The 25829-nt window shown below is 35.9% G+C and overlaps 2 protein-coding genes across 2 annotated transcripts; both read left to right on the top strand.

The window, feature by feature from the left end:
* Nucleotides 1-805: 805 nt before the first annotated feature.
* LOC109861034 (E3 ubiquitin-protein ligase Arkadia) lies at nt 806-8196 on the top strand. Its single transcript, XM_020440512.1, has 8 exons — nt 806-1490; nt 2673-3165; nt 3407-3503; nt 3672-4426; nt 4531-4710; nt 4871-5124; nt 5199-5995; nt 6727-8196. Exons 1-8 carry the CDS (start codon nt 1444-1446, stop codon nt 6789-6791), a joined length of 2688 nt encoding a protein of 895 aa, XP_020296101.1. The 5' UTR covers nt 806-1443; the 3' UTR covers nt 6792-8196.
* A 6413-nt stretch (nt 8197-14609) lies between these two features.
* Nucleotides 14610-21462, top strand: LOC109861036 (sodium/potassium-transporting ATPase subunit beta-2-like). The gene is made up of 5 exons (XM_020440514.1): nt 14610-15266; nt 19802-20062; nt 20484-20665; nt 20858-21131; nt 21262-21462. Exons 1-5 carry the CDS (start codon nt 15140-15142, stop codon nt 21363-21365), a joined length of 948 nt encoding a protein of 315 aa, XP_020296103.1. The 5' UTR covers nt 14610-15139; the 3' UTR covers nt 21366-21462.
* The last annotated feature ends 4367 nt before the right edge of the window (nt 21463-25829 follow it).

Here is a 25829-nt window from a genome sequence, read left to right as displayed (position 1 = left end):
TTACCATTTCTAGCTCTTTCAGCTTCTTCTGTAGTAACTTGAAGAACATAAGATTTGTTTTCTTCGCCATCAATTAATGTTAAAACTTCAATGTTTTTGGCAGCCATTAAAATGATATTTAGCTTTCTATAAGGATAAGGTTAAAAATTCATTCTCTGGCAATCATGGAAGCAGCCATCTTGATTACTGCAAGTGCTTTACCTCGCTAGCCACAGTAGCCGCAACAGGAAGTACGTCAAAATCAGTGACGTCATAGATTCCTACCAGTACTGTCGCAGTGCGCTGCATCTTATTTCGGAACGCTATTTACAGTACTGACAGTACTGGCAGTACATTACGGAACGCAGCCTATATCTATGACATAACAGCTGTGTTTCAGAATTGCTGCCAGCACGCTCCCAGTGCTAAAATTGTATAATATATGTGACGTAAACTATAAATTTTTAGCGCTGGCAGTGAATTTTGAAACACAGACAACGATTGGTTGATTCTCTTATGTCTAAGGCCTGTTCTACAATACAGTCGTAAGCCGTAAGTCGTAAGAAATTGACCAATCACAATCGATTATTCTTCTGTAATTGGTCTGTGATTGGTCAATTTCTTACGACTTACGGCTGTATTGTAGAATAGGCCTAAGCGTTATGCATTATAAAAAAGTATGTGCTTCGGCCTTTACTCTCTTGATTCTCGGTTAAAAAAAAATCGAGGTATCGAGAATCGACTCATAAAATAATCGACAAAATAATCGATTCGTCAAAAAAAGAATCGGTCAATTCTGAAAGAATCGAATAGTATCGCCCATCCCTAGAAGCTAGGGGTATTCATCCAGAGCGCGCAACCGTCCACGCGTTTGCTTCCTTGCTCGCGAAGAAGCTCTCGCGAAAAGAGAGGCTCCGTCGTCTCCGGCCGACCCCTCGCGTCACGCACGAGCAGCGCGCGGCCCGATTACGCTTATCGACGTTCGTTGCCACCTCCGACTTGGGATATCGTCTCCTCTCGGCGGTGTCTCAGCGCTGTTTTACCTCGCCTGCTGTACTGCGAATGTGGACATTTAACGGTGCGTCGTCGTGTTGCTGCTGTCGATACCGCCACTGTGCGTTTCGTGTATACTTATCTGTGAGGAGTCCCCCGTCGTTGTTCACCATCGGATTCCGACGGCGAGCATTATTCACGCGCGTTTTGTGAAACATTTCTCGGCTCTGTGAGAGGATCTGATTGTGTCAACCCGATTACGCGGGTGCGAGCCGAGAGAGCAGAAGAGGGAGAGAAAAGGATAGTGCGAGAAGAGGAGCGATAGAGGGAGAGAAAACGAGTGAAAGAGAAAGAGAGAGAGAGAGAGAGAAAGAAAGAAAGAGATAGAGTGGCACCCGTTGGTTGTCCGTCGTCGCTCCGGTCGCTTTGCACTTTACTCCTACCTCTAAGTTGTATCAATGTTGTCTGGCAATGGTGTGTAAGGAGAACGTGGTATCATGGTTTGGGAATTTGTCCAGGTAATGTGGTAGCGTCGCAGCGCAACGGCACGATTTCAACGCGCGCATCTTCCTTTGAGATATTTCAGGAGTAATTTTGCGTAACCGTTGTCGTCGCGTCGTCGCGTCGTCGCCGTCGCCGTCCTCGTCGTCGTTGTCGTGCGATTCGCGAGTTTGCGTGGGACTGAAATCTCTCACGCCTCTTCGTGCACATCTTATTTACACTTTGTTTTAAGTGACTGCCGTCGCTTTGATTCTTATTTCGGACAAAAATTATCACGCTTTCGTAATATTCTCATTTATATATATATATATGTTATTTTATATTCTTTATATTCTCCTTCCTTACTCTCTTTCCCAGTTCTCGTCGTAATGTTTTTTTTTTTTATCACCGCGCATTTCGCATTATTTAAAATTCAAACACATATCGTTATTTTATTACTTCGCGCTGTTATTTGTTTATTCATGCTTCTTGATTTGATATTGAATTCATTGGACGCTCATGTCCTTGTCGTTTCGTAATTCTTGTATTTTCCTGTACGAAGCGACGAAAAGCGACCGTCTCGGTTAGCAGAAATTACTTCTTTTCGATATTGATTTCATAAATGCTGCATAGATTTTTTTTTTTTTTTAATAATTTTTACGTTGCTCTTTTCAAATATATATATATATTTTTTTAATCTAAAAAAATATATTTTTTAAATCTAAAATATGATCTCGTCTAATATATAGTTTCTAGTACTATTGTGTGCATATGTGGATGGTATTGAATAAGAAGAAAATAAAATTATATAAGCAAATAAAATAATAAAATTGATCTACATTTACTTTTGTATTATTGTGACATTATTAATAATATTGGTGATAATACGGTATATTTTAGTGTTAAAACATGAATTTAAAATTTACTTGTGACGTTAAAGTAACAATAATAAAAACAAAATAAATATTAAATGATAGAGAGAAATTAAAAAACAAATTAAGGGAAAGTTTAGATATATTTATATTCAACAGTCAACGCTTTTTAAAACTTTATGATATAAGAATTGTCGATGGTTTGACGTGACATTAATTTATTGTTTTATTTGCATGACAAACCGAAAAGAATAGAAAGAATGAACATGAATGAAATGAGCCAGTTAGAGAAGTTATTTATTAAGAAAAAAGTTATTTATTATTAATCTCTCTTTTTTATTTGTTTAGTTACAAACGTATTGATGTAATGTGCACATTGCTCAATATGTGCTTACCGTTTGAAGTACGATACCTTGGCACTTGTGTCGAGGATATCGGTAAACGGGACTATAATGATCTTCGTGACACGGAGCACCATGCAAATAGCGTCTCTGAGGTAGCCGAACTGACAACTTCTAATGTGACAGACAAACGCACGCGAAGAAAATTGGCCCTTTACATGGCATTGTTGCATTCGTGCAATTATGCATGTGCGGCGATCTTGCATAAAAATCTCTCAAACCTTGATCAGCAAGATATCACTAATTCAGTAAATGGGACCACCTTTAATGTGGATGATCAACCACTAGAAGAGTTGCTGCTGCTGTATACGATGGCACTGAACCATCCTGCCTTTACTTATGAACAGAAGAGTGTCTTTGGCAATATACTTATCAAGCTCCAAGAGGAAGAGGCTCGTCTGAATCTCTCAAAGATAAACTCTTCTTTTAAACCAACACAAGTAATGTAGATTTCATTATTTGTTCTAAAAACGAGTAATTTTTACTACTTATTATCTTGAAAATTAGATAATAGTAGTGGAAGAAATATATAAAAGTATATAATTATGACAATATGTTATTTAAGAATTGTTTTGTTAATTTCTAAGAAAGTTTTCTGCTGTAATATTATAAATGACAAATTTGTGTTAAAACATATATAGAAGATATTTTAATTAAAATATATGTGTAAAATTTATACAGGGTTGCGCACCATGCATTAGCTCAAACGACAGGTTAGTGGAACCTGAGATGTCTAGTGGTTGTGTAATGCCGCCACCTCCAATGCAATCTTATCATGGTAGGTTATCTCATATTCTTTCTCATATTTGTTAATATCAACATGTAAAGAAAACAAAGGTTCCAGACACAGATCACGTGTTTTCATTGTTTTTTGTATATTTTTGTTCTACAGTTTTTAAATTTTCTTAGTGTACTAACGAAATGTATTCATATTGATTGTGTTTAGGAGAAATGGCGATGAGAAACAACACTATGGTCACAGGAATGCCACCTGGTATTACGATACCTCCACCAGGTCTGTGCTTACCTGGCCCAGAACAAATACCTATGGGATCTGGCGGTACTACGCAATATGTTCATCTCGGTTTCCCATCTATGAACCAGATGCCCCCATGGACAGGTCAGGTTATGATGGGAAACCAGCTGATGTATCACTCTGGCGACATGTTGCCTTATCCACCTTCTCCCTTAGTCAGCCGCCAGTCTTCACCGTCACAGTCTCGATCTCCTAGTCGCAGTAATTCCCCAATGGGCCGTGGCAGGACTAACGTTAATCCACGCACCTCGTCCTCGCAAGTTACTCAATCCAGTTCAAATACTCTCACAACATCCGCGAGCGGCTCAAACAGTCAACCGAGCATTTCTAGCTCAAACGTCAGCAACAACAGCAATAACGGAAACAATAATAATTCTTTACCGCCCTTGCCAGCGCTTGGCACAAACAGAAGTCTTCCTAGTCAACCACCGTTACTCCCATCGCGATCCATTCCTCTACCCATCACAAGTTCCTCGACCTTTTCTCGACACAACAACAATGTCGACAACACTTCGTCGTCTACTCTACTTCCCGCAGCCCAATCAAAACAACTCCCGCCACCTCCACGACTTAGGTCGTCCGTGTCTGGCGATTCTCTTCGGGAAACTCTGGGCAAGGAGATGCCAAATTTTAAGAGCAATTTGCAAAATTTTTCCCTCGATGAGGTAAACAAAAGTTTTTTTCATATAAACAAAATGTCTTCAAGCTGAATATGTCACGTTCATTAATTCATTAAATTTATACTTATGTGTATGTGTGCGAATTCCAGATCAGAAGAATGAGCGATGAGGACTTAAGAGACATTGGCTTAACACAAAATGCAGTGGGACAATTGAGAAGTATAGTCAAAAGCCAAACTACTAACGGCTTGAATCAGGTTTCGGCTGATAAGAAGCTGGATGGTGCGAGTAATACTGCGCATTCAGTTGCCGAACCGATCGAAAACGAGGTGAGAGTTACACAGAGTGTAACTTAAAGAAATCTTAGGCATAAATTTTTGTCCTTTATATAATCACTTTTTGTAAGTTTTTGATTATGTTTTTGTTTTTGTAACGTAATATTTCTTAGTATTTAGCGTTTAACGAATGCTTTTATCGTCCATTGTACAGGGCGTGCCAGGTATGGAGAGTTTGAATGAAAGCAGTAATAATTCAAGCGGGAAACCGTTACAGGATCAGCATGTGACGATGCATCATTATCACAATCACATGACTCCCAATGTACGGCGTTATCCCACCATGCCGTCGATAGAACCCGCGCAAATACCAATGTATCCTACACCACCACCGATGTATACAACTCAGAACTCACCTTGTTATGCTTGCCTCACAGTACCCGTAGGGATGCAAAATCGATACACAAGGTATGTACATACAAGTGAGTTCTTTCTCAAATATTGTTGAGAAAAATATCTTATACGAAGAATTGTGTTTCCAGATGCAACGCTCAGCATGTGTACTGCATTGCACAATTGCAAGCGTTGCGGCTTGACTCCGAGAACAATCGTCACTGTTCTCAGAGTAGTAGTTCTGACAGCACAGGCAGTAGATCACCTCCTGAAACACCACCGGCCGCACCATGGGTCAGTGGCGGCGGCGGCGGGGACAATAATAACGTCGCATCGCCCGTTACCGATCACATGACGTCCGCGCCGGTGCATTCAACAACATCAGCACCTCCGCATGTTGCGTCGGCACCTCAACAGTCAATGCAGTCTTCAGTGCCACCGGAGAGCAGGCAGCTTACTAGAAAAAATCCACAGACGCGTGCAATGAGACAGAAGAATCAAGGAATATTGAATGGAGCAGGAGGTAACGGGAACAACGGACCGCCGAGTTTATCGCATTGTGTCTCCTTCCCTGCTCCACCGTCACAGCTCACGTATCTACCACAAGGCCACTTCCCGGCAGCGCTACGGCCTAGCAGTGGCATCTACTCCAACTTCCTACACGGACCGTCGACGCGACCAGCCTATCCGGCGCCGTACCAGCCGAACGGCGAAATTATGTATCCGTATACGGGGCATCCTGCGTCTGGAAGCACCCCGCCTCCACCGCCGCCGAACGCGGCCGCTGCGACGCCGGTACAAGCGTCATACATGCCGCCCACGCCTGTAGTCACGTACGCGGCAGCTGTAATTCCGTCGACTAAAATCTCCTGCTACAATTGCGGCAGCAGTAGTCATCTTGCAATAGACTGCAAGGATCAAACCATGGAAGATCTCACGAAGAAAGGTACGCCATCTTAATGTAATTGAGCGTATTATTACGTTATCAAGAATCTTTATGAATCTCAGTGAAACTTAAAATAAATTAAAAACAAAATGAGACAGGAAGAAGAGAGTTCAAAAGCTAACATACACTTTAGTGAGAAAATGTTTTGCATACGAGATATTCTGTAACAGAACAAGTTTATAGTGTTTCTGAAGATGGTTTTCGAATTTGAACCGCGTTAGTGTAATTTTTATGAACTTTTTGTGAACATTTCAATTTATTTTATCAGGATTCAAGAGTCTGATACCAGTATCCATCTTCAGAAATTCTTGTTTCTCGACAAACCGCGAAAGCGGTTATGTTAACATTATTAAGTTTATATGTTTTTGGAATAGTTTAAAATCATCGAAAATGATGTAATAACGAATTTTATAATTGCTTCTGTTTAAAAAAGTATTTATATTTTTGTCGTAAAAGATTTTTATCTTAAAATAGTTCAAGAAATTTGTCATCAAGAATCATCCAATGGTTTTAGAAAGTATCGTGTAGATGTAGAAAATTATATATTTGTGTCTTTTTTTTTATGTTTATGGTTATGTGTGTGTGTGCGTAAAAGAGAGTGAAAGAGCGAGAGTGAGAACATAGAAGCTTTATGTGACTAGATATAAGTGTTAGATGGTTTCACTTTTGAATCTTACACGTTTTGTTCACTACGTGTTATCACAACGAACACGAAATCCTTTCAATTTCAGCTCAGTACCGATTGGATTACACGATAATGAAGCAGCCTGGGGAGTGTCCGAGTTCCGACAAGTGATCCCCTGCCATGGACCACTGTGCTACTACCCGTCACAATTTTCACCGTCACTATAGCCGCAACTATTGCCATTATTGTCATCACCATCACTTTCACTATAACCACCATTATCACCATCTCATCACTACCAATTTCACCGGCATTCCTACTGTAATCACCAATATGTTCGTACGAACCGATCTAAAGATAAGACGTCACAAGATGACAATTGCTGCCGTTTCTCTCCTCTATCGCAGTTTTCAATTTGGTTTCTTAATTTTCTATCCTGCAGTCGACACGATGACAACGACAATGACGATAACGATGACGATGACAATTATTCTGACGTTGACAAAAATAATAATAATTAAGACAATGATGACGACGATGACAATGACTATAATAACGATAATGATGATGGTGATGATGATGATGATAATGATGATGATGATGATGATGATGATGATGATGACTATGACGCCAATGCTAAGCACGACAACGACAGCAACAAAGTTTTTCTAATCAAGGACATTTTGTGGTTTATAATACCGGTCTTTTGCAGGTTCTCTTATGTATAATAGCAACCGTATAGTGATTTTATCACAAAACTATGTAAAAACAAAAAACAAAAAATATGGTGTAGTAGTATTGTACAAAAGAAAGAGTAGAGGCGAACTGAGAGATAATTGAGAAAAGAACGAGAAGCCGCGCCATATATGGAACATAACTTGTCTGTATTTCTTTTACCGTAGGACACATTTTCGAGAGGTTTTAAGTTTAAAATAGTGACTCGCGTTTTTCTCAGTGATATCTGTCGGTCGTTCATCGTCCGTGACGCGGCCGGCGCCTCCTCCTGTCTGTGAAGAGCTCTTATTATTTTTTTTCCCCCGGTGTCCTAAATTCTTCTCTTATCGAGTAGCTATAAGTAGAGATGCGAAGAAACAATACAAAAAAAAAAAAAAAAAAAAAAAAAGAAAAAAAGAAAAAAAAAGATTATATCATTGCTCCGAAATAGAAAGGGAAAGTCAAAGCGAAAATCACACATACACAAAAAAAATGGTTCGACTATATTGAGCAAATCGATAGTTTTACTTCTAATCTACTGTGTCTACACTATTATTGCTATTACTACTTCTACTATTACTATTAAACTAGTACTGTTACTTCTACTATATCGCCGCTACGCCACGATGTTTTTATGTACATATATTTTTTCTCAATTCTTACGTGCGCGATGGAACACGTTAAAGAAACATGTTAAAAGAATTAACAGCGTGTAATATACATGTGAGATAGAGATTGTGTGTGTATGTGTATGTATATGTGCGACCGTACGTGTGTATGTATTTTATGTATGTATACGTGAGAATAATAGCATGCAAGTGGTGGAAAGAGAGACAGTGAAAAAACAAAAACAAAAAAAAAACAAAAAAAAACAGATATTGGAGAGAAAAGAGGAAGGAAATTAGAAGAGAGAGTAAGAGGACAAACCAAAAGTGTTCGATCATCTGCCTGCCGTTGCACTCCTATGTGTGTGTTTGTCCGCGTGTGTATGTAATTACGATACATATATGTATATGTATATAAGTAAATATATATATGTATATATATGTGTATATGTATGTAAGTATGTATGTTATGTATTTCGTTTATATATGTGTATAGTATATACATATGTCTCTGCTGCTCACACTCGTTTCTTATCTTGTAGTTAGTGTAGTTAGACGGCGATTCTCTCATATTGTTTATACACGAGTAGCCAAGCGATTGCACGTGCATTTGAAAAACGGATTTTATACGACTTTTATCGATTGCCCATGTCTTTGAGCGTGATCAATTGAGCTTTTTTTTACGCGTTCAATTGCAGCAACGTTGGTGTTAGGCGTGGTTAACTAAGTCTTTCTTTTCTCTGTATACATCCGTCTAGATTGTAGAGCTAAAATTATATTATTATTATTATTATTATTATTATTATTATTATTATATTATTATTATTATTATTATTACTATTATTTAAAACAGAATCAAGCAAACTTATTGCATTGTTTAACATCTGAAAAATTGCAATTCTTCAGAAACTTATTTATAAAGTACAAGATATTTTCGGATTGACCTATAAGATATACAGTGTGCGAGTGTGTTTTCTATATTTAAAAATTAAACAATTTTTTATCTATTTTTCTTCACCATTTTTATTGGGACACTAACATATGTACATACAAACAGGATGTCTCGAAAATTACTGAAAATATTTTACCATTTAAAATGTTTTTTTTTTTCACAATAACAACTGTATCATAAAAGATAACTCCGTAGTTACATTTGAGAGCGCAAAATGTATTAAGTTCTGTAATGAGAATTTTCATTTCTTAGAGAATGTTCTGCAGAATCATGTTAAAATATTTGTCCAGTAGTTTTGAGACACCCTCATACACATAGTATCACGATAGATATCTATATTGTTGAATCTTAAACTACATAGAAGTGTCTCTCTCTTTATATAATACGTTTGCACATATTTTGTGTAATATGTAAGAATTTGGGAACGTATTTTTATGATTTGTGTGCTCTCGTTATGTGCAAAAAAAAAAAAAAAAAAAAAAAAATTATATACATTTTCCTCTAGTATGTATCGAAACTTAAAATGAATTAGTTAACCAAAGCTGAGACACTGTTGATGCAATACATTCTTAGGGAGCATCCAACAGCGCAGGGTAAAAACTGGACATGAAAGAAGGCACTTTGCTGGCACAAATGAACCGCTGGTGCATTTAAAAGATATTCATTTTGGACTTTTATCTCGACAAATGTACCGCAGCTCGAATGAATTTATACGTGGACAAACTTTTACAATTGGGTTTTACGAACGAAAACCCATTCCCATAAATAGAAAATTACATACACAAACACACACACACAAATACACATACATATTTTCTTGTATAAACAATGATATTATACAAAAATATTTCTCGGTCAAAAACGTAAAGAGAAGAAAGATATTGTGTGATAAAAAACAAAGTCTACAAGATAGTTGGAAAATTGAAAGAACAATATATTAATAAGCTAGAAGAAAGTTGTGTTGCTAAAAAAAAGAAGTGACAGAATTGACTGAAGTGCTTTAGCGTTAATAAGCTAAATCGGACAACTTCCGAAAGATGTACGTTCATCGGATCTTGTTTAAGTCGTTCGAAATACCAGTTAAATTTGTTTTTACGAATTATTACTCAGAATGAAATTGAGCTACATATACATACATATATATATATTGAATAAAATAAAAAGGATTGCGCTCTTAAGTAATATTGCATACGACGAAGTAATGCATTTGTTTAAACGTCAGAAAAATTGCCAACAGAGTATTTGTTTTCTAGTTGTACAAAAATATATATACATACATATACATACATATGTGTGTGTATATATATATATATATATATATATATACACACATATATATATATATACATATAATTTTATTTGCACCAATAAAATGCGTAAGAATTGCCGTCGTCAAAGTAATACTGTAATAATCATTTCATACTGTGATCTTAAATGTAACAGACAAATCGAAAAATAGAATTTACAAAAACAGGTTTATTTAATATTGAATGTCCGGTGGAAGGTTTTACCTAAAAAAAAACAAAAAAGCCAAAAAAAAAAAAAACAAAAAAACTAAGCAATGCACGATTGTTCAGTTGGTGTGGAGACGCACTTTCCTTCACTAATTATCGCAGTTTTTCATTCAATCTTTTATGCGACAACGAAATTGTTTGTAAAACAAAAAACTACATAGTATAAAAATATAGAGACGCTTGGCACTAATTAAAGATTCAATGTTTTTGATGAAAGATCAAGCTAAGAATTTAAAATGATAAATATTACGTATTAGAAAAAAAAAAAACAAACATTCATTATATCATTTCTGGCTTAAATTTCAATGATAAATTTTCTGACAAGTTTGAAACCGCAATTTTCGGTGAAAATTTATATGCTCGCGTACGTGCTTGTGTATTTGTGTGTGCGTGCGCGTGAGAAAGGAAGGGGTGATAGCAATAATTTTCACACTTACGAGCAAGAAGAAATGTCTTTACTAAAAATGTCGAGGAAAATAGAATGTGCACAACGAGGGTTTCTTTGTTTAATCTCAATTTTTACAGATTTATTTAAATAAAGTACTTGTTACACAGATGCAAGAAATAATGTTAATGAGCGATTTGTGACAAAAAAATAATTTTTAATTGCTTTTATTTGCGCAAAAAAAAAAAAAAAACAAAATTGTGTAACTCTTCTGATGTCAGAAAATTTGTCTCATTGAGATTAAGTTGCGAAATATATCTGTCGTATTTAATTATATCGTAATGAACTCTACACAGGACATGACACATTTGTTGTTATAATCGTTTTCTGTTTGCTCATTTCTTCTAATATCTGAATAGTATATGCTACATCCTCTCTTGATTTTTTTTTGTTGCCCTATACAGCGACGAGCAATGCACTGGTGTTGCAATTTCATTCATTCTCATAGAAAGATCATCTTTGAAACCTTTCTTACCGTCATTCTACGATTTTTTACCAGACACAAAAACAAAACTTAGAAACAACGGATGTCCTTTGAACTACGGATATTGGACAAATCATCTCATCAAGAGAAACATTCTGGAAAGTGAGCGTATTGTATAGAGAAAAATAATTTGACATGAAACGTCGCGATGTTTTGAAAAATTCGATTCAAAGCTTCTCGCGACTCGCTGCAGCCATTAGTTTGAGCAATGACATAAAAAAAAATTCACTTTGATCAATAGAACATATTCACATAAAACATGTCGGACACAGTTTTTTTTTTAATTTAACAAAAGAGATCAAAATGCGACAACAGCGAATAGAAGAGCTTTGAAGGACAATATGCAAATCGAATCGAAAAGTTTTTAAAAGTATAATACACCAGAGAACAATATGCCAGAAAAACATGTATACATCACAGCGTTTAACGTTGTAAAAAATAAAAAGAGCAAATAATATCAAGTCAAATACTTGTTAATATAATTCTTCCGGCACACTCTTCTGCGTTTATTGAAAGTCTGCGGTACTAGAAGAAATTATCGAACAGTTCTCGGACATCCGTTAAGCATATCGGCGTTTAATTCCGTATTTTATTTCTGTAGTTCTTGTATACAGCCTTTTTTTTTCTCGCATTGAGAAAATATCCGAGTGAAAGAAGACATCGAATGGCCAAAAATGCCATTCGCGGAAGAACGTTGGGCACGTTCTGGCACGCGTACTTGTTTGTTGCTAAAAAAGAAAAAAACTGGTTCCAAATATTGAAAGGAGTTGACTATATATTGGGCATTAGATATTGCAGTTCCTGTTACTGTTAAAAAATTACAAGAATGTTAAAAGAACGGCTGTCGTGTATGTGTATATACATATATATATATATACATACAAGTACTATAGAAAAACACTCTGAACACCTCCCGAAAGGCTTGGATCTTCGTTTTCGATTTCATCTTTTCGCACGATTAGTGACAAATTTTCAAAGCAAAATCAAACATTTCGATACTAAATTAGATAATTTATATCATATTGAGAGAATGCGTTTTTGATAATGTCATTGTAAGATTTGTATTCTTTTCATTAATTCGTATTGTTTCTCTCTCTCACAGTATTGAACTTTTTTCTAGAATTACGAATTCCCTGTCCACCCTCCCCCAACCCGGCGCGTAAAAGCACAATGGCTGGAAAACTAAAATAAAAGTACAAGACTCTTCTCAAATCGAGTAATATCAAGGTGTTACTATATAGTTAAAAATTTGATAGAAAGCGACAGAAAAAAAGAGAGAGAGAGAGAGAGGTTGAAATAATCGTTTTGACTTTTCGAGTGTTGAGACAAGTTGATTACGTCCGTTGTTGAATATGTATCAACAAAATGTGTCGAACAAAATTTGTATAGTGACTGTGAATAATACATATTACTCTGTTCATAAGTTGTGAATATGGATAAATTAAAAAAAAAAAAAAAAAAAAGATTTATAGAAAAAAAATCAATCAAAAAAGAAATTCACGAAGTACTCTAGAATTAGATTATGCATTTGTCACAAAAAAAAAATGTATTGTAAAGGGAGTACAAGACAGAGATGTGTATAGTAAAAATAATAAATAAAAAAACAAGAATCTAAACTTTTTTAAGAGCCCGTACTCTTCTATATATACATTATACATATATATATATATATATATAAAAACCACAATTAAGAAAGCCTATATGTATTATATACTATATATATATTATATACATATAATTCTTTTAAATGCGCAACTTATATTGTGTTAGCATGTATATGTGTCACATCTTTTGAAATATATAAATATAATTATTATTTCTCTGAGAATGTAATATATACATGTGTATATAAACATTTTATATTTGCAGGAATATCAATTACAAGTATATTTAATATAAGACTATTTACACACACACACATACACACACATACACACAAATGTATATATACAGAAAAGATAATTGTTTAAAATTTTATCGCTTGAACACTACGTATGCTACGAGGGATGTTTTTTTTCAAGATGATCTTAGAGGATAATTTTTTTATAATAGTTTTTTTTGTTAAGACGTACACAGCCGCGACATTGAGTCGGTCGGTTCCGCGAGAGGGGAAAGAGGCTGCTCTTCTTCGCGTCGCGTTCTCTCGTCAACCGCTGTCCACCGCCGCGTCGGTTAGCCGCTGACGACCGAAGTAAACCAGCGCGCACAGAAGGAGGTATCGTCTTCCCCTCTCGCGGAATCGATTCAATGCCGCGGTCTTCATACATCCAACACCGCCGGATACAGTTTTTTTTTGTTTTTTTAAACAGATGATTCAAGAGAATGAAAAGTAATCGTCTAATTGCAAGACACGTTAATCAAGCCGGTATGTTTAAAGAAACTGCACGCAACGGAAGCTTTTTTTCCCGCAAAATTATATATTACCGTTTGTACTGATCCGATTATATAAAGAGTTACGGCGAACACGTTGCAAAGATTATTTTTGACGGACTTGCAACCGTATCTGACGTTGTGATTGTTGCTAAGCAACGCGATCACACCTTGCATTTTCCTAATGCAACAAAGCGCTAACGATAGGCGCTTTTTAAATTGCAATCAAGGTGCCTTGATTCCGTATAGAAAAAAAGTTCCTTCGCGCGTTGACACACATTTTGTTCGCCCTCTGTAATTTGCATTGTGTAATTAAATGCAATCGTTAAAATGAATACTTGTCCGAACAACAACATGATCGCGAACAAGCAAATTTGCATATTAAGTACTACGTCATCATACGTATCACTGACGCATATCGGGTAACCAAGAGTTAGCCGTGTATCGCTAAGCGATAACGGTCGCTCTACCATCGACCAGATACGCCCGCGGAGGTTTGTTGGAAACAATTTGCAAGCAAGAAAAGCTCGCGGCTGTCACTTTGTCTCAGTCAGCCGCGACAGTCGGACGCTCTCCACACGTGACCCAGTATCTCCTTACCATTCTCTTCTTTTTTTTCCGCGACTTCTGCCCCTTCACCCCAACATCAGCCGCCCCTACCCTCCCTATACCTACCCCATTTCCCCAATATTCGCCTCCTCGCGGAAGAAAAAGAAACTTGATACGCGAGTCTGCTGCGTACCATTGTGTAGGCTCGGTCGTATTATAGTCCGCAGCACGAGGGTGATAGGGTCGATCAAAAAGAGCTAAAACCGAAAGAGGGTGGGAAGAGAAAGGGGCTGAAATCCATGAGGGGGTGAGTGCGCGCCGTTGCCAGCCGCCGCCGTCGCCGTCGCCGTCGCCAGTGGAGCCACCTGGTTCGTGATTCGTCCAGTGGTGAGGGATAACTCAAGGGGTGATCGTACACCGCGAGAGAGAGAGGGGTGTTAAGGAAATCACGTATTGACGCGTTTGCGTGGTCACGCCGGCGCGTTGCTTCCGTAGAGAATCCCGAGTGGAGGCGCCGAGGGGAAGAGAATACTGAAAAGCTCTCGCGGAGGTCGGGCCAGTTTCGATCGCTCAATATTCAACCCCTCGCCAGACGGGAGTGCCGAGAGAGAGAGCGCGCAGCGGCTCCTACAGACGGGGGGTACGAATCGACGTACTTTCATTCCTTCCTTTGCGCCCTCGCCTGCGGAGAGCTGTTCGATCGCGGCCAACGTTCCAGACGGCCGGAGGAAGTCCTTAGCCCACGAAAAAGATTTAGGCGCGCGGCTGGCAGCATAATTTTCCGTTTGTCTGTCTGTCTGTCTGTCGCCCCAGAAAGCACCAGCCTTTTTCTCGCGCTTCCTCATCTTTCTCATCGTCGGGACATTTTCCGCCGCCGTGCTGCGAGATGGAGGGCAAGAAAGTCGAGCAGTACTACACCCCTCCGCCGAAGCTTGGAAAATGGGAGGGCTTTCGCATCTTCCTCTGGAACTCCGAGACGGGACAGTTCTTGGGGCGTACAGGCGCTAGTTGGGGTGAGCATTGAAATATTTTAATGATTTATAATATATTTACTTTGTCATTTTTTGTAGTTCATGCACGCGTCACCTCCATTGAATCCTTCCTTTCTCACTCGTCTTCCTTCCGTTGCGCGTAAAATTACTTTTGAGAAAGACGAAAATTGATGTCTTCTGTTATTCTTGTCATTATTTTTTAATTTGTATGAAACTCAAAACCTTTTTTACAATATTTAACATCTTGTACGTAGATAGACCGCACAACTGATTTAAATCACACATTTTGAAGTAGGTCACAGTGACGAGTGTAGAGAATTGTGAAATATTCGCGTATCATTAGATGGCACGAACATTCACACGATTTGGACAAATTTTCACGGCATTGGAAACGTCTCATTGCGGTATCTCAATAAAATTCGAATCGTAGAAAAAAAATGGCACGCGTATCTTCACAAATTAAAACTGATCTAACTGTTTGTCACAATTCAACTAATTTTAAGTGACGGTTGGATTTTTTAAATGAAAATCATTATAAAAGATTATCGCGCACCATTCAAATCACTTTTTTTTTTTTTAATATCACATTAGAATTTCGCACGTTTATAACTTTTTCCGCTATAATAAATGCAAAAACTTGACGTCATTACCCGTAAAGTAGTGTGAAAAATCTGTGATAGAATTAGAAAACGTTAAAATATCGAAGTGACATTATTGCTTTTTGTCGGTTTAATAATTGTTTGCGCATTGTTAAATGTTTCGTGATTCTCTTCCGTTCGATCCAGTCAACATTTCGCAACCAGTACGTTTTGTTTCCTTTGTGCTAAAATTAGCGCGCTGAGGACACAGAGATAAACAAAGAGAATTTTGACACGATGTAAACTCACAAAATTCAAGATAAATTATGCGTTCTCAACATATCAGACCGACAAATAAACGAGGCAAGAGAGTGTTGAGCCACCATCACCAGTGCTAAATCTGTTCCCGTTACGATGTGGTTATTTTATTTTTGCATATTTTATTTTTATAAAACTGATGACAGAGAGAATTTTTTTTTTCAAACTGATATTGGTTAGACGCGTTAAAGACGTAAAGGTTTGAAAAGATACGAATATCGAAGGTTATATACATGGCGGCAAACTCTCTCATTACATAATAGTACGTCAAAGGTAGTAGTTGTGCGCGCGACTACCACATCTTCTGGACCGGAAAATTGTTGTATTCTTAGCATATTGTCATTTCTGTTGTCACATGTTTCACACATAACAATACATATATACTAATGTAACATACACGATGACAAATACATGAAAAATTTGTACCTTTTGTCTCATGATTCACAGTGTGTTTATAATTGGTTCATTTTTAGATTCTATTGTGACGTTTGATTTTTTTTTTTTTTTTAAATCAAAAGCTTTGCTCTTTTTCTTTTGGTGTACGTCGGCGTGTATATTTCGTCAATCTGTGCGCATCGATACGCTTATCGGTATTACACAACTATCGTTACTTTCCGCCATTGCATTTCGCGATCCATCAAAATTGACACAATACCCTCTTCGCGATCTGAAACTTTGCTCTTCAAATACAATCAATTCTGTCGAAGAAAAACCACTAACGATTTACGCGTAAATGAATTTAGATTCAAATGTGCGTTGTGTTATATAATTTGTCTATAAACTGTTCGTAATCTCTCTTTTTTCTTTTTTTGTTGTCTAAGGATGAGTTAATTTACTATGTGGAATGTATGCGCGCGTGTAGTCACATCACGCTGGCACATCGTACACGTATATATAGTGAAAAAAAAAAAAATTTATCTGACGACAAACTAGTTACGTAAGACACAGTTTCTTCTGTCGGAAATATTGTTAAGGCGACGACGTTCGGGTTTTCGCTTGCGCACAGTATTACACGCGATGATTTAAATTTTAAATAAAAACAACACAAACAGAAGTTTGTTTTTAGCGAAAACTCAGTTTGATTGGTAAAACTGAAACAATCTTTGATATCGATTTAAAGTAAACTACATATTTAAATTGTGCGGGAAACTTTGTATATTTTTTCTCTCTTTAAAATCCATTTGTTTGAAGACAGAAATAAATATTTCAAGTAAATTGAAGAGTACAAATAAATAAGAAAAAAACTTTGTTTTATAAAAATCACAAAATAAAATTTCTTTATACAAATTTGCACGTATAATGTATCTACACATATAATATAAAATTAAACTTAAAGCCTGCTATAAATAAATAAAAAAAAATATATAAAAGGAAATGTTAATGGGAATTTAAGGTAACGAGAGATCACAACCAAAGACCGATATATCCGCGTGCTACATATCGTACAGTAAAATAAACGAGAACTATCTTGTGCGGTTTCTACCAACCTCTAGTACTGATTTAGCTCATTGCCAGATATCTTTTTATTCCGTATGTAGCGTTACGCACATCCTGTTTTGATGAAATAATCTTAACGAGAGACGTCTTATTGTTAGCAAATTATTTTTCCTATATAATATAATTTTAACTTTTAATTAATTTTTAATTCGCAAAAAATGTTTATATAAAACACACTACGCACGCACACACACATAAAAAAACGTAAACATTCTACTGTTATGAATAATCTAAAACTCCCAGCAGGAACAGGACGTAAAATAAAATCACAACCTGCGACTTCCTTTGATTATTTACGGAAACAATACGACCTCGTTACACTTTCTCGTTGTTCTCTAATTTTACGTTTTATTCATATATACTTCAGATTATAACGCGGAAAAAAATACGCACAAGTGTGGAATTTTAGATCGAAGAAGGAAACTGTTAAGAAAGAAAATAAAAGATATTTCACACTGCGGTGTTGAATAAAATATATATGCAGTAATAATTTCGCGAGAGACGTGGAACGCTTTTCAGTACTTTTATTTTATGCGTGCGCGATATAAAACTTTCGACTTTTTACAATTGTATTTACACATACGGAGTATTGTTATCGTTATTTTTCTCTTTCATTCTTCTGGGTTGAAGTCGATCGACTTCCGCCGAGATCAATACGAGTCGTCTCCATCCCACAGAAATGGTATGGCCTCTCATTTCTATACTGTATAGCACTAGCGTCTGCGCGTTACTAGCGCACTCAATTTTTGTGGCTGAACGTCTTATATCCGATTTTATACAAATCTTTCGAAAAACACGAGGAAAAGTTTCTACTAAAATTGACGGCAGTGAAAAATGTTCCGTGTGCATGTCGTTTTTGTGTAATTATATCGCGCTAAGAACTGAATTAATTAGCTAAAGTGTTGTTCATGTTCATGTACATTGTACGTCAAAACAGAATGCCCTAACGGCCTACTTGAAGACAGAAACATAGCACCTCGCGTCGTCGCATTCGGTAGCGAGTCGATCGATATGTCGCAAAAAGCCATGGAAATGTTACGTTGCTGTAGTGATTCTCCGTAATAACGCGCAGTCATTGATGAAGGGAGAGTCACTGATGTGAAGAATAATAACTCAAGAAGTTACTCAACTCTCTCTCACATCTCACTTTATCGGTTCAATTTAAGCCGCGCGTTGAGATTTTTTTATTTCAAAAAACCATCTCCTATTTAACAGTAGGAAAGTTCTTCTTCTGTTTCTGAGAATAATGGGATCGCATTTGTCATAAAAAACAATCAATACGTAAATTCAAGTGTAATTTAACGAACAAAAAGGATCGACTATTATTTATATAAAATTTTGGTATTTAGATAAAATTGCGTATAAATTTTTCATTAGACTTTAAAGAAAATTGTTAAATAATATCACATCTATTAAACTTTTTTGTTATAATTTTACAAATATATTCGACGATAATTAACAAAATAAAACAAAAATGCCTTTCTAAATGCATTTCTAAGAAAAATGTAATTTTATAATGGAATCAAAAAAGAGAGAAGCGGTCGCGTAGACTTTGGTCTGGAGAACGCGTTGATTTCTTCGAGGACACATTGCTGTGCGTATACAAGCGTTTATTCGTCAATGATTTGTGTAACAAACGCGTGGCATCGCTTACCTAATACCAATTCAGGCCAATTAGGCGCCAGATCATAATTGTCTCGACTGTTCCAGCCTTCGACGAGCGAACTGTAGTAACAATAACGATTGAAATTATCTTGTGAAATAATTAGTATTGAAGTTTTAGTTTTTTATTTGTTTTATCACTTCAATTTTCACTTAAATTGTAATATAACATAAAATAATAAATCTCTTTTATTCAATGTAACTGTTAAATCGAAATATCTATATGATGACATTTGACGTCATTTAATTTCTATCACAAATTTTGTTTTTTAATATCGACAAATATAGATGTTTGAAAAAAAAAACTTAGAGAAAAGTAAACTAGATTTTATATAAAAAAAATATATAGTTATTTTGGATTTCAAGAGTTTGAAGTAGATACATATATACGTAAAAAATTATGTACGCCTTTGAAATTACATCTCAAGTCGAAAAAAATCTTGTCTTGTAGGATATAAATTCTCTCACAGTGGATTCTTACGAACGTAATTACACTTTCAGCTAAGATTTTGCTGTTCTACGTGATTTTCTATGCCGTCCTATCTGGTTTCTTTGGTGCGATGCTCGCCGTGTTCTATCAAACGTTGGACCCGAACGCACCAAAATGGAAGCTGGATAACTCGCTGATTGGTACCAACCCGGGTCTCGGTTTCAGACCAATGCCTCCTGAGAGCAACGTCGAAAGTACCTTGATTTGGTACAAGGCTAGCGATGAGGGTAATTACCTTCACTGGACCAACATGTTGGACAAATTCTTGAAAGGTGAGACACCTGAGCGAAACGCAATACAATCTTTAGTGCAAACACAAAATAACGAGACCGAAAGTAATTCTATTTCCACTTCCTCGATCTTCTTTGTTTCACTTGCCTATTAATTACCTTCAAGAAGCAAAATGTGTTTCTTGAGTAGCAATTTTCGATGCCACATGTATGTTTTGCAACACCACACACGTGTTAACAATCAGGTGGTTTGAAAAATATTCTACGTCGTTGACTATTTTTCATTCATTACGTCATTGACGTAAAGAAATCATGCGTAAAAAAAACGATAAAGCTTCCAGAGCAAAAGTTATCGCGGAACCGCGGGTCATCAATGCGTTAATTAATGTTAAAAAAAAATGAAAGAATGCAAAAAATAAAAGTTTGCCAAATAAAGAAAACGTAATTTTTGTGTGTAATGCAGAATATCAAAAACCGACGAGCGGTACAAACGACTTTGACCGAAGAGTGATCTGCGATTATGGTAAGCCAGCGCCACAGGGAAAAGTGTGCGACGTCGATATGGCCAACTGGGGTCAATGCACGAAGGAAAACAAATACGGCTTCAACAAATCTGCGCCTTGCATTTTCTTAAAACTAAATAAGGTTTGTGTGCGCGCACGATTGTTTCTCATGTCAGATCGAGTCCAGTTGTGTGGAGACACACATAACGAATACATTGTCCTTTAGAAAAACGTCACGTTATATAAAATACAAATATTGTGTAAAAATAAAGCTGTTATTATTATATATATAAAAATATATAAAATATCGTCATATAATCTACACTTATTTCAGATTTTCGGATGGGAACCGCAATTCTATAACGATACGAAAAACTTACCGTCTACGATGCCAGTAGATCTTCAGGAGCATATCAGACAGGAGGAAGTTGCCAACAGATTGGACACCGTGTGGGTATCCTGTGCTGGCGAACATCCGGCCGATGTGGAGAACATGGGCGCTATTCAATACATTCCACGACGCGGTTTTCCCGGTTATTATTTCCCGTTCGTAAATACTCCGGGATATTTGAGCCCTCTTGTAGCTGTGTTCTTCGAAAAGCCCAAATGTACGTATGAACGCTTTGTTATTTTTACACCTTCGATATAAAATATATATAATAAAAATAGTATATAAATAAAAATCTGTATATACACATCGAAGTTTGCAAAAAAAGAAACTTGTTTGATTTCATATAGACGGAGTGCTCATCAACATCGAATGTAAGGCGTGGGCGCACAACATTATTCACGATAGATTCGAGAGACGTGGCTCGGTGCACTTCGAACTGATGGTAGATTAAGTCTGGATTATCGCGGCAAATCGCCAGATCACCGCTACCAACCGCGTTTAAAGTAGGAAGCCGTAAAGAGTATAGAAAAAAAAACAAAAAAAAAAAACAGAGAGAAGACATTTCTTTTATTCAAAACTGCCTCGTTGGCCGACCGCGATCACACCCCGTAACCATCCAGGTTTTCTATTTGCCGATACCGCTCCAGTCTTTCTCCACCTACGCTGTTGTCATTTTCATCAGCTCATCACGTCCTTGTCGTACTTAAAACAATCGCGACAGCGATCCGCCTCAGTATCGCCAACAAGAGAAAGACAAAAATCAAAGAGCAAAAGAAACGAAAGGCGGACAGAGAAAGAGCGTGAGAGAGAGAGAGAGAGAGAGAGAAAAAGAGAAAAAGAGGTAATGCAAAAAAGAAAAAAGGAATCGAAATGCAAGAAAAAAATAGCAACGAGAAAGTGAAATCGACGGAGCGATCGACCGCAATAAATTTCAAGTGCACAAAAACCAAAACGAAGAAGGAAGAAAAATGAAACGAACAATCCCGCACAAACCGTGAGAGAGCGGTATCCACCCTTAATTTCTACCACAGGGTCGTGCCATCGCACGGGGAGTGATCTCGACCACCGAACGGCTAGTCGATCGTTCGTATAAATATTTAATTCGCGCGCGCGCAAGAGATCCTCCCTTAGTTAAAAAAAAAATAAAAAAAAAAAAAAAAAAAAAAAAAAAAAAAATGTAGTTACGTGTAATTAGATCTTTTGAGCTTTACATCACACATACATGTTCCTTTTCGCGACGACGAGCTCGGCCGATGAGTTTGCACGGCGTTAAATTAAAAATCGACGGATGAAAAATTGATTGATCTTGATTCAAAGCCACGTAGATGTATTGTATAATAGCAATTAGTGCGCTTTTGCCCGTCGCTAAGATCACATCTTGACATGTCGTTTCGTGAAAAATTCCTGGGCAATGGCAAAAAAATAAAAAACAAAAAAAAAACAAAAATGAATTCTTCACCGAGAGATGAGAGAGTGAATTCGCTCGGCGAATTCTAATAGAAGACAAAACAGGCACAAAGGGGTACAAGTACGTGCTAAGCTCATTTGGACTAATTGTTATCGAAGTAGCAGAATGATAAAGGTAACTCGCAACGTTATTGAAAAAAAAAAAAAACCAGTTCAGGCGGTGTTGATAAAAGTTTCTCTGATAAAATCGATCGTAAGAGTAACATATATATATATATATAACAACGTGACGGTGTTGCCGTCCGTCGGTGTGTTCTATCAAAATTCGGGGTGAAGTTACAAGCTGCGTAATAAAGTTGATTTCTGCCAGCGAAATTTCATCGACGTTATTAATTAATATTGATCAGTGAAATGTATATATATATATATATATATATATATGTTTATGTTTATATATATATGTGCATATATACATATACAATTGCGATTTTGAATCTTTCTGTATCAAAAATTTCTGTTCATTACAGTATACCATCAAGTTTTTCACGCAAAATGCATAACAATCGGTTTTCAGTCATCAAATAAAAGCTGATATACGTTTACAAAGATTAGTTTGTAAGAAATGTTCTTTTTATTTAAATAAACACGATGTGTGTTGCTCAAGTTGCCTTATACGTATTTAACAGCATCGCATATACATATAGATCATATTACCACCCGATCGGAGAATTCTATTTGTATCACACTCGATAAAAGTTATCACACACATAAATATATATATATATATATATATATATATATATATATATGATAATTGTCCTTTGCGTACGCGTACATTTACATTTATATGTATATTATATTTATAATATATTAACATGTTTGTTACTTGTATTCCTTTGTTCTCTGGATATTTTTACTTGAGATTTTTAAAGTTAAGTGTTACAATATTGAAAAATCTGCTATGATAAAAGAATGTTACTAAAGAGAGAAAGACGCGTGAAAATAGGAGGAGTATAAGTATTAAAAAAAAAAAAAAGTTTTAATTGGCGGAAGCAATCGAATGGTTATTGCTATCCAGAAATATATGTTGAATATGTTATGAGGAGCTAGGATTCTATGTGATGCATGCTTTATGCCATGCAAAAAAAATAATAATAATAATATAGCGGAACTTACGGACTCTTGTATGTAAAACTACTACTCGGATTCGCAGATTGTTGAGAACCTGTTAACTTTTGAGCTTTACAAATGCTCGAATTTACAGACTTCTAGAGATCGGCAAGTTTTTCTTTAAGCTGTTCGATTATATTAAAAAACAATTATATAATTATATAATGTCTTTAAGTGTGGAAGAAAAACTCTTATTTAATAAATTTTATATTTAATATGTATACGTGCGTATGCGTGCGTGTGTAAGAGAGAAAAAGAAAGAAGGAGAAAGAGAGAGAAGAGAGAAGAGAGTGAAAGAAAGAAAAAAACAGACAGATAAACGGACAGTGACGCGTTCGATGCATAAGTTTGTGACGTGATTTATATATCACCAACATAAGTATTATAACCAGACGCGCGATTTGCTTGTTTATTTGCTCAATCTATATTCATGAGTCTAAAAGTCTGTAAATTAGAAGAGTTTTAATGAAAAGAAATATTAATTGTGACGTGTGTGAGAATTTTCAAGAATTGAAACTTAAATTTGAAGGGATCTTCAACATTTAAAATACATATTAATTGTATTGATTCCGAATCAACAAATGTGTTGAATTTAATTACCGAAAAATTTTTAACTTTAACAATAGATTTCTCTCGATACTTAAAATATATCCATACATGAGTTCTTGGAGTTACACTTGTTAGTTTAAAGGAGATAGTATGTAAATTTTGTCTCACAAATCTCTCAATCTAGAAAAAGAAAGAAAAAGAGAGAAAGAGAGAGAATGAGAAATTTGATCAATAATATATCCATCAAAACGAATGACATTACGCCAAAACGAAAATTCAAGAATTTATAGGTCCGAGTCTCTGTGTATGTGTGTGAGTGAGTGTGTGTGTGCGAATGCGCGTGGTGCGTGAAAGGCGCGCGCGTGTGTGTGTGCGCGTGTGAAAAAATATTCATTTTAACAAAGATATATAAACATAAAGACAAAGAAATACGTTAAAAATCCATGAAATATAGAACACAAATCACGATAGTTGACTTAAAAAAAAAAAAAAAAAAAACAAGTGACGAGTGAGCACGAGGATTCCGACTATGTCAACGATCTGTTACACTTAAGACTCAATGGGCCCAAGAAACTTATATCCGAAAATACGTGACAGCAACGATCTATTATTTAGAAATTGGTACGAATCACACGCAGAAAGTGAACAAAAAAGTTCAAAAAAAATTTTAAAATTTGATCGACATACGAACAATTGCAATAATCTGTAAATCCAAGGATCTATTCAGATTATATATTATTATTTAATTCGCACTTTCGAAATATAGTTATGCGATTACAGTCATGTATAACGAAGGAAACACATACACATACATTGCAGCATCGTTATAACTCATGTATTGACAGAAATATTATCGTAGTGGTTGTAAAACAATTCTTTCACGTGCGTTTTAGTACTTACTGAATAAAGTTCTGAGAAAAAAAACGAAGCTACTATATATATATATACATATATACATACATATATTATAATTATTAATTATATAGCAATATACGAAAAGACAGAGAAGAGAAAATCTTAAAGAGCACTCGCGCGCGCGCACGTAGTTAATTACTACACACATTTATAGAATAGATTGAAGTATAATAGAGCGCGAAAAGAACTACATATACTAATCGTTTGAGACAAGAACGTTATAAAATTATTATGCTTTGCTTAATACACACGGTGTATTTATCGAAATAATCCTCCACGAGTATACTTGAATTATTTAATTTAAAAAATAATAATAATATATATATATATATTTGAGAAAAAACGCGTACTTAAATCAAAGGCTCCAGTGATCTCAAAAAACCAAACTGTCGATATGTCACACAAAGATGTTCAGTCTCGATCGACTGGCAGCGTAAAAAATTTATATTTAATTTTCGTCATGTACATATGCGGTGTGACATAGAATATAAAATGTGTATTTATAATTACATTCTATACCGTGTATATGTGTATATATATTATATATATATATATATATATATATATGTATATTATATGTATATATACACATGTACATTCTCTCTTCTATACAAATTATTAACTTCTCTCTTTCACCGGGAGAGAAAACCGGAAAAGAGTGAGGGACAGTTGTTCTTTGTGCGTTGACACGATGTTACATTCTGACGAAACCGAATATTTTATTTAGAGTCCTAACTGAGAGAGAGTGAAAGAGAGAGAGATATATATATATATAGAGCGAGAGAAGAGAGAGATCAAAATGTTGAGTAACCAACGTTCAATCATCAACTGCGTATACCTCCTAATAAAAATGAATTTGCAATTAAAAAGAAAA

Source organism: Pseudomyrmex gracilis, unplaced genomic scaffold, assembly GCF_002006095.1.
Source record: "Pseudomyrmex gracilis isolate BER0280 unplaced genomic scaffold, ASM200609v1 scaffold_548, whole genome shotgun sequence".
NCBI lineage: Eukaryota > Metazoa > Arthropoda > Insecta > Hymenoptera > Formicidae > Pseudomyrmex > Pseudomyrmex gracilis.
Note: the sequence above shows the minus strand (reverse complement) of the source record. Positions and strands in the feature narration are given on the sequence as shown.

What these genes read in the sequence shown, in the direction of transcription:
- LOC109861034 (XM_020440512.1), top strand. Translation starts at nt 1,444, where the DNA reads ATGGTGTGTAAGGAGAACGTGGTATCATGGTTTGGGAATTTGTCCAG. An exon ending in AAAATTTTTCCCTCGATGAG is followed by an intron (nt 4,427 to 4,530) that starts GTAAACAAAAGT and finishes TGCGAATTCCAG; the next exon opens with ATCAGAAGAATGAGCGATGA. An exon ending in ATGCAAAATCGATACACAAG is followed by an intron (nt 5,125 to 5,198) that starts GTATGTACATAC and finishes TTGTGTTTCCAG; the next exon opens with ATGCAACGCTCAGCATGTGT.
- LOC109861036 (XM_020440514.1), top strand. Translation starts at nt 15,140, where the DNA reads ATGGAGGGCAAGAAAGTCGAGCAGTACTACACCCCTCCGCCGAAGCTT. An exon ending in GTTGGACAAATTCTTGAAAG is followed by an intron (nt 20,063 to 20,483) that starts GTGAGACACCTG and finishes TGTGTAATGCAG; the next exon opens with AATATCAAAAACCGACGAGC. An exon ending in TTTTCTTAAAACTAAATAAG is followed by an intron (nt 20,666 to 20,857) that starts GTTTGTGTGCGC and finishes CACTTATTTCAG; the next exon opens with ATTTTCGGATGGGAACCGCA.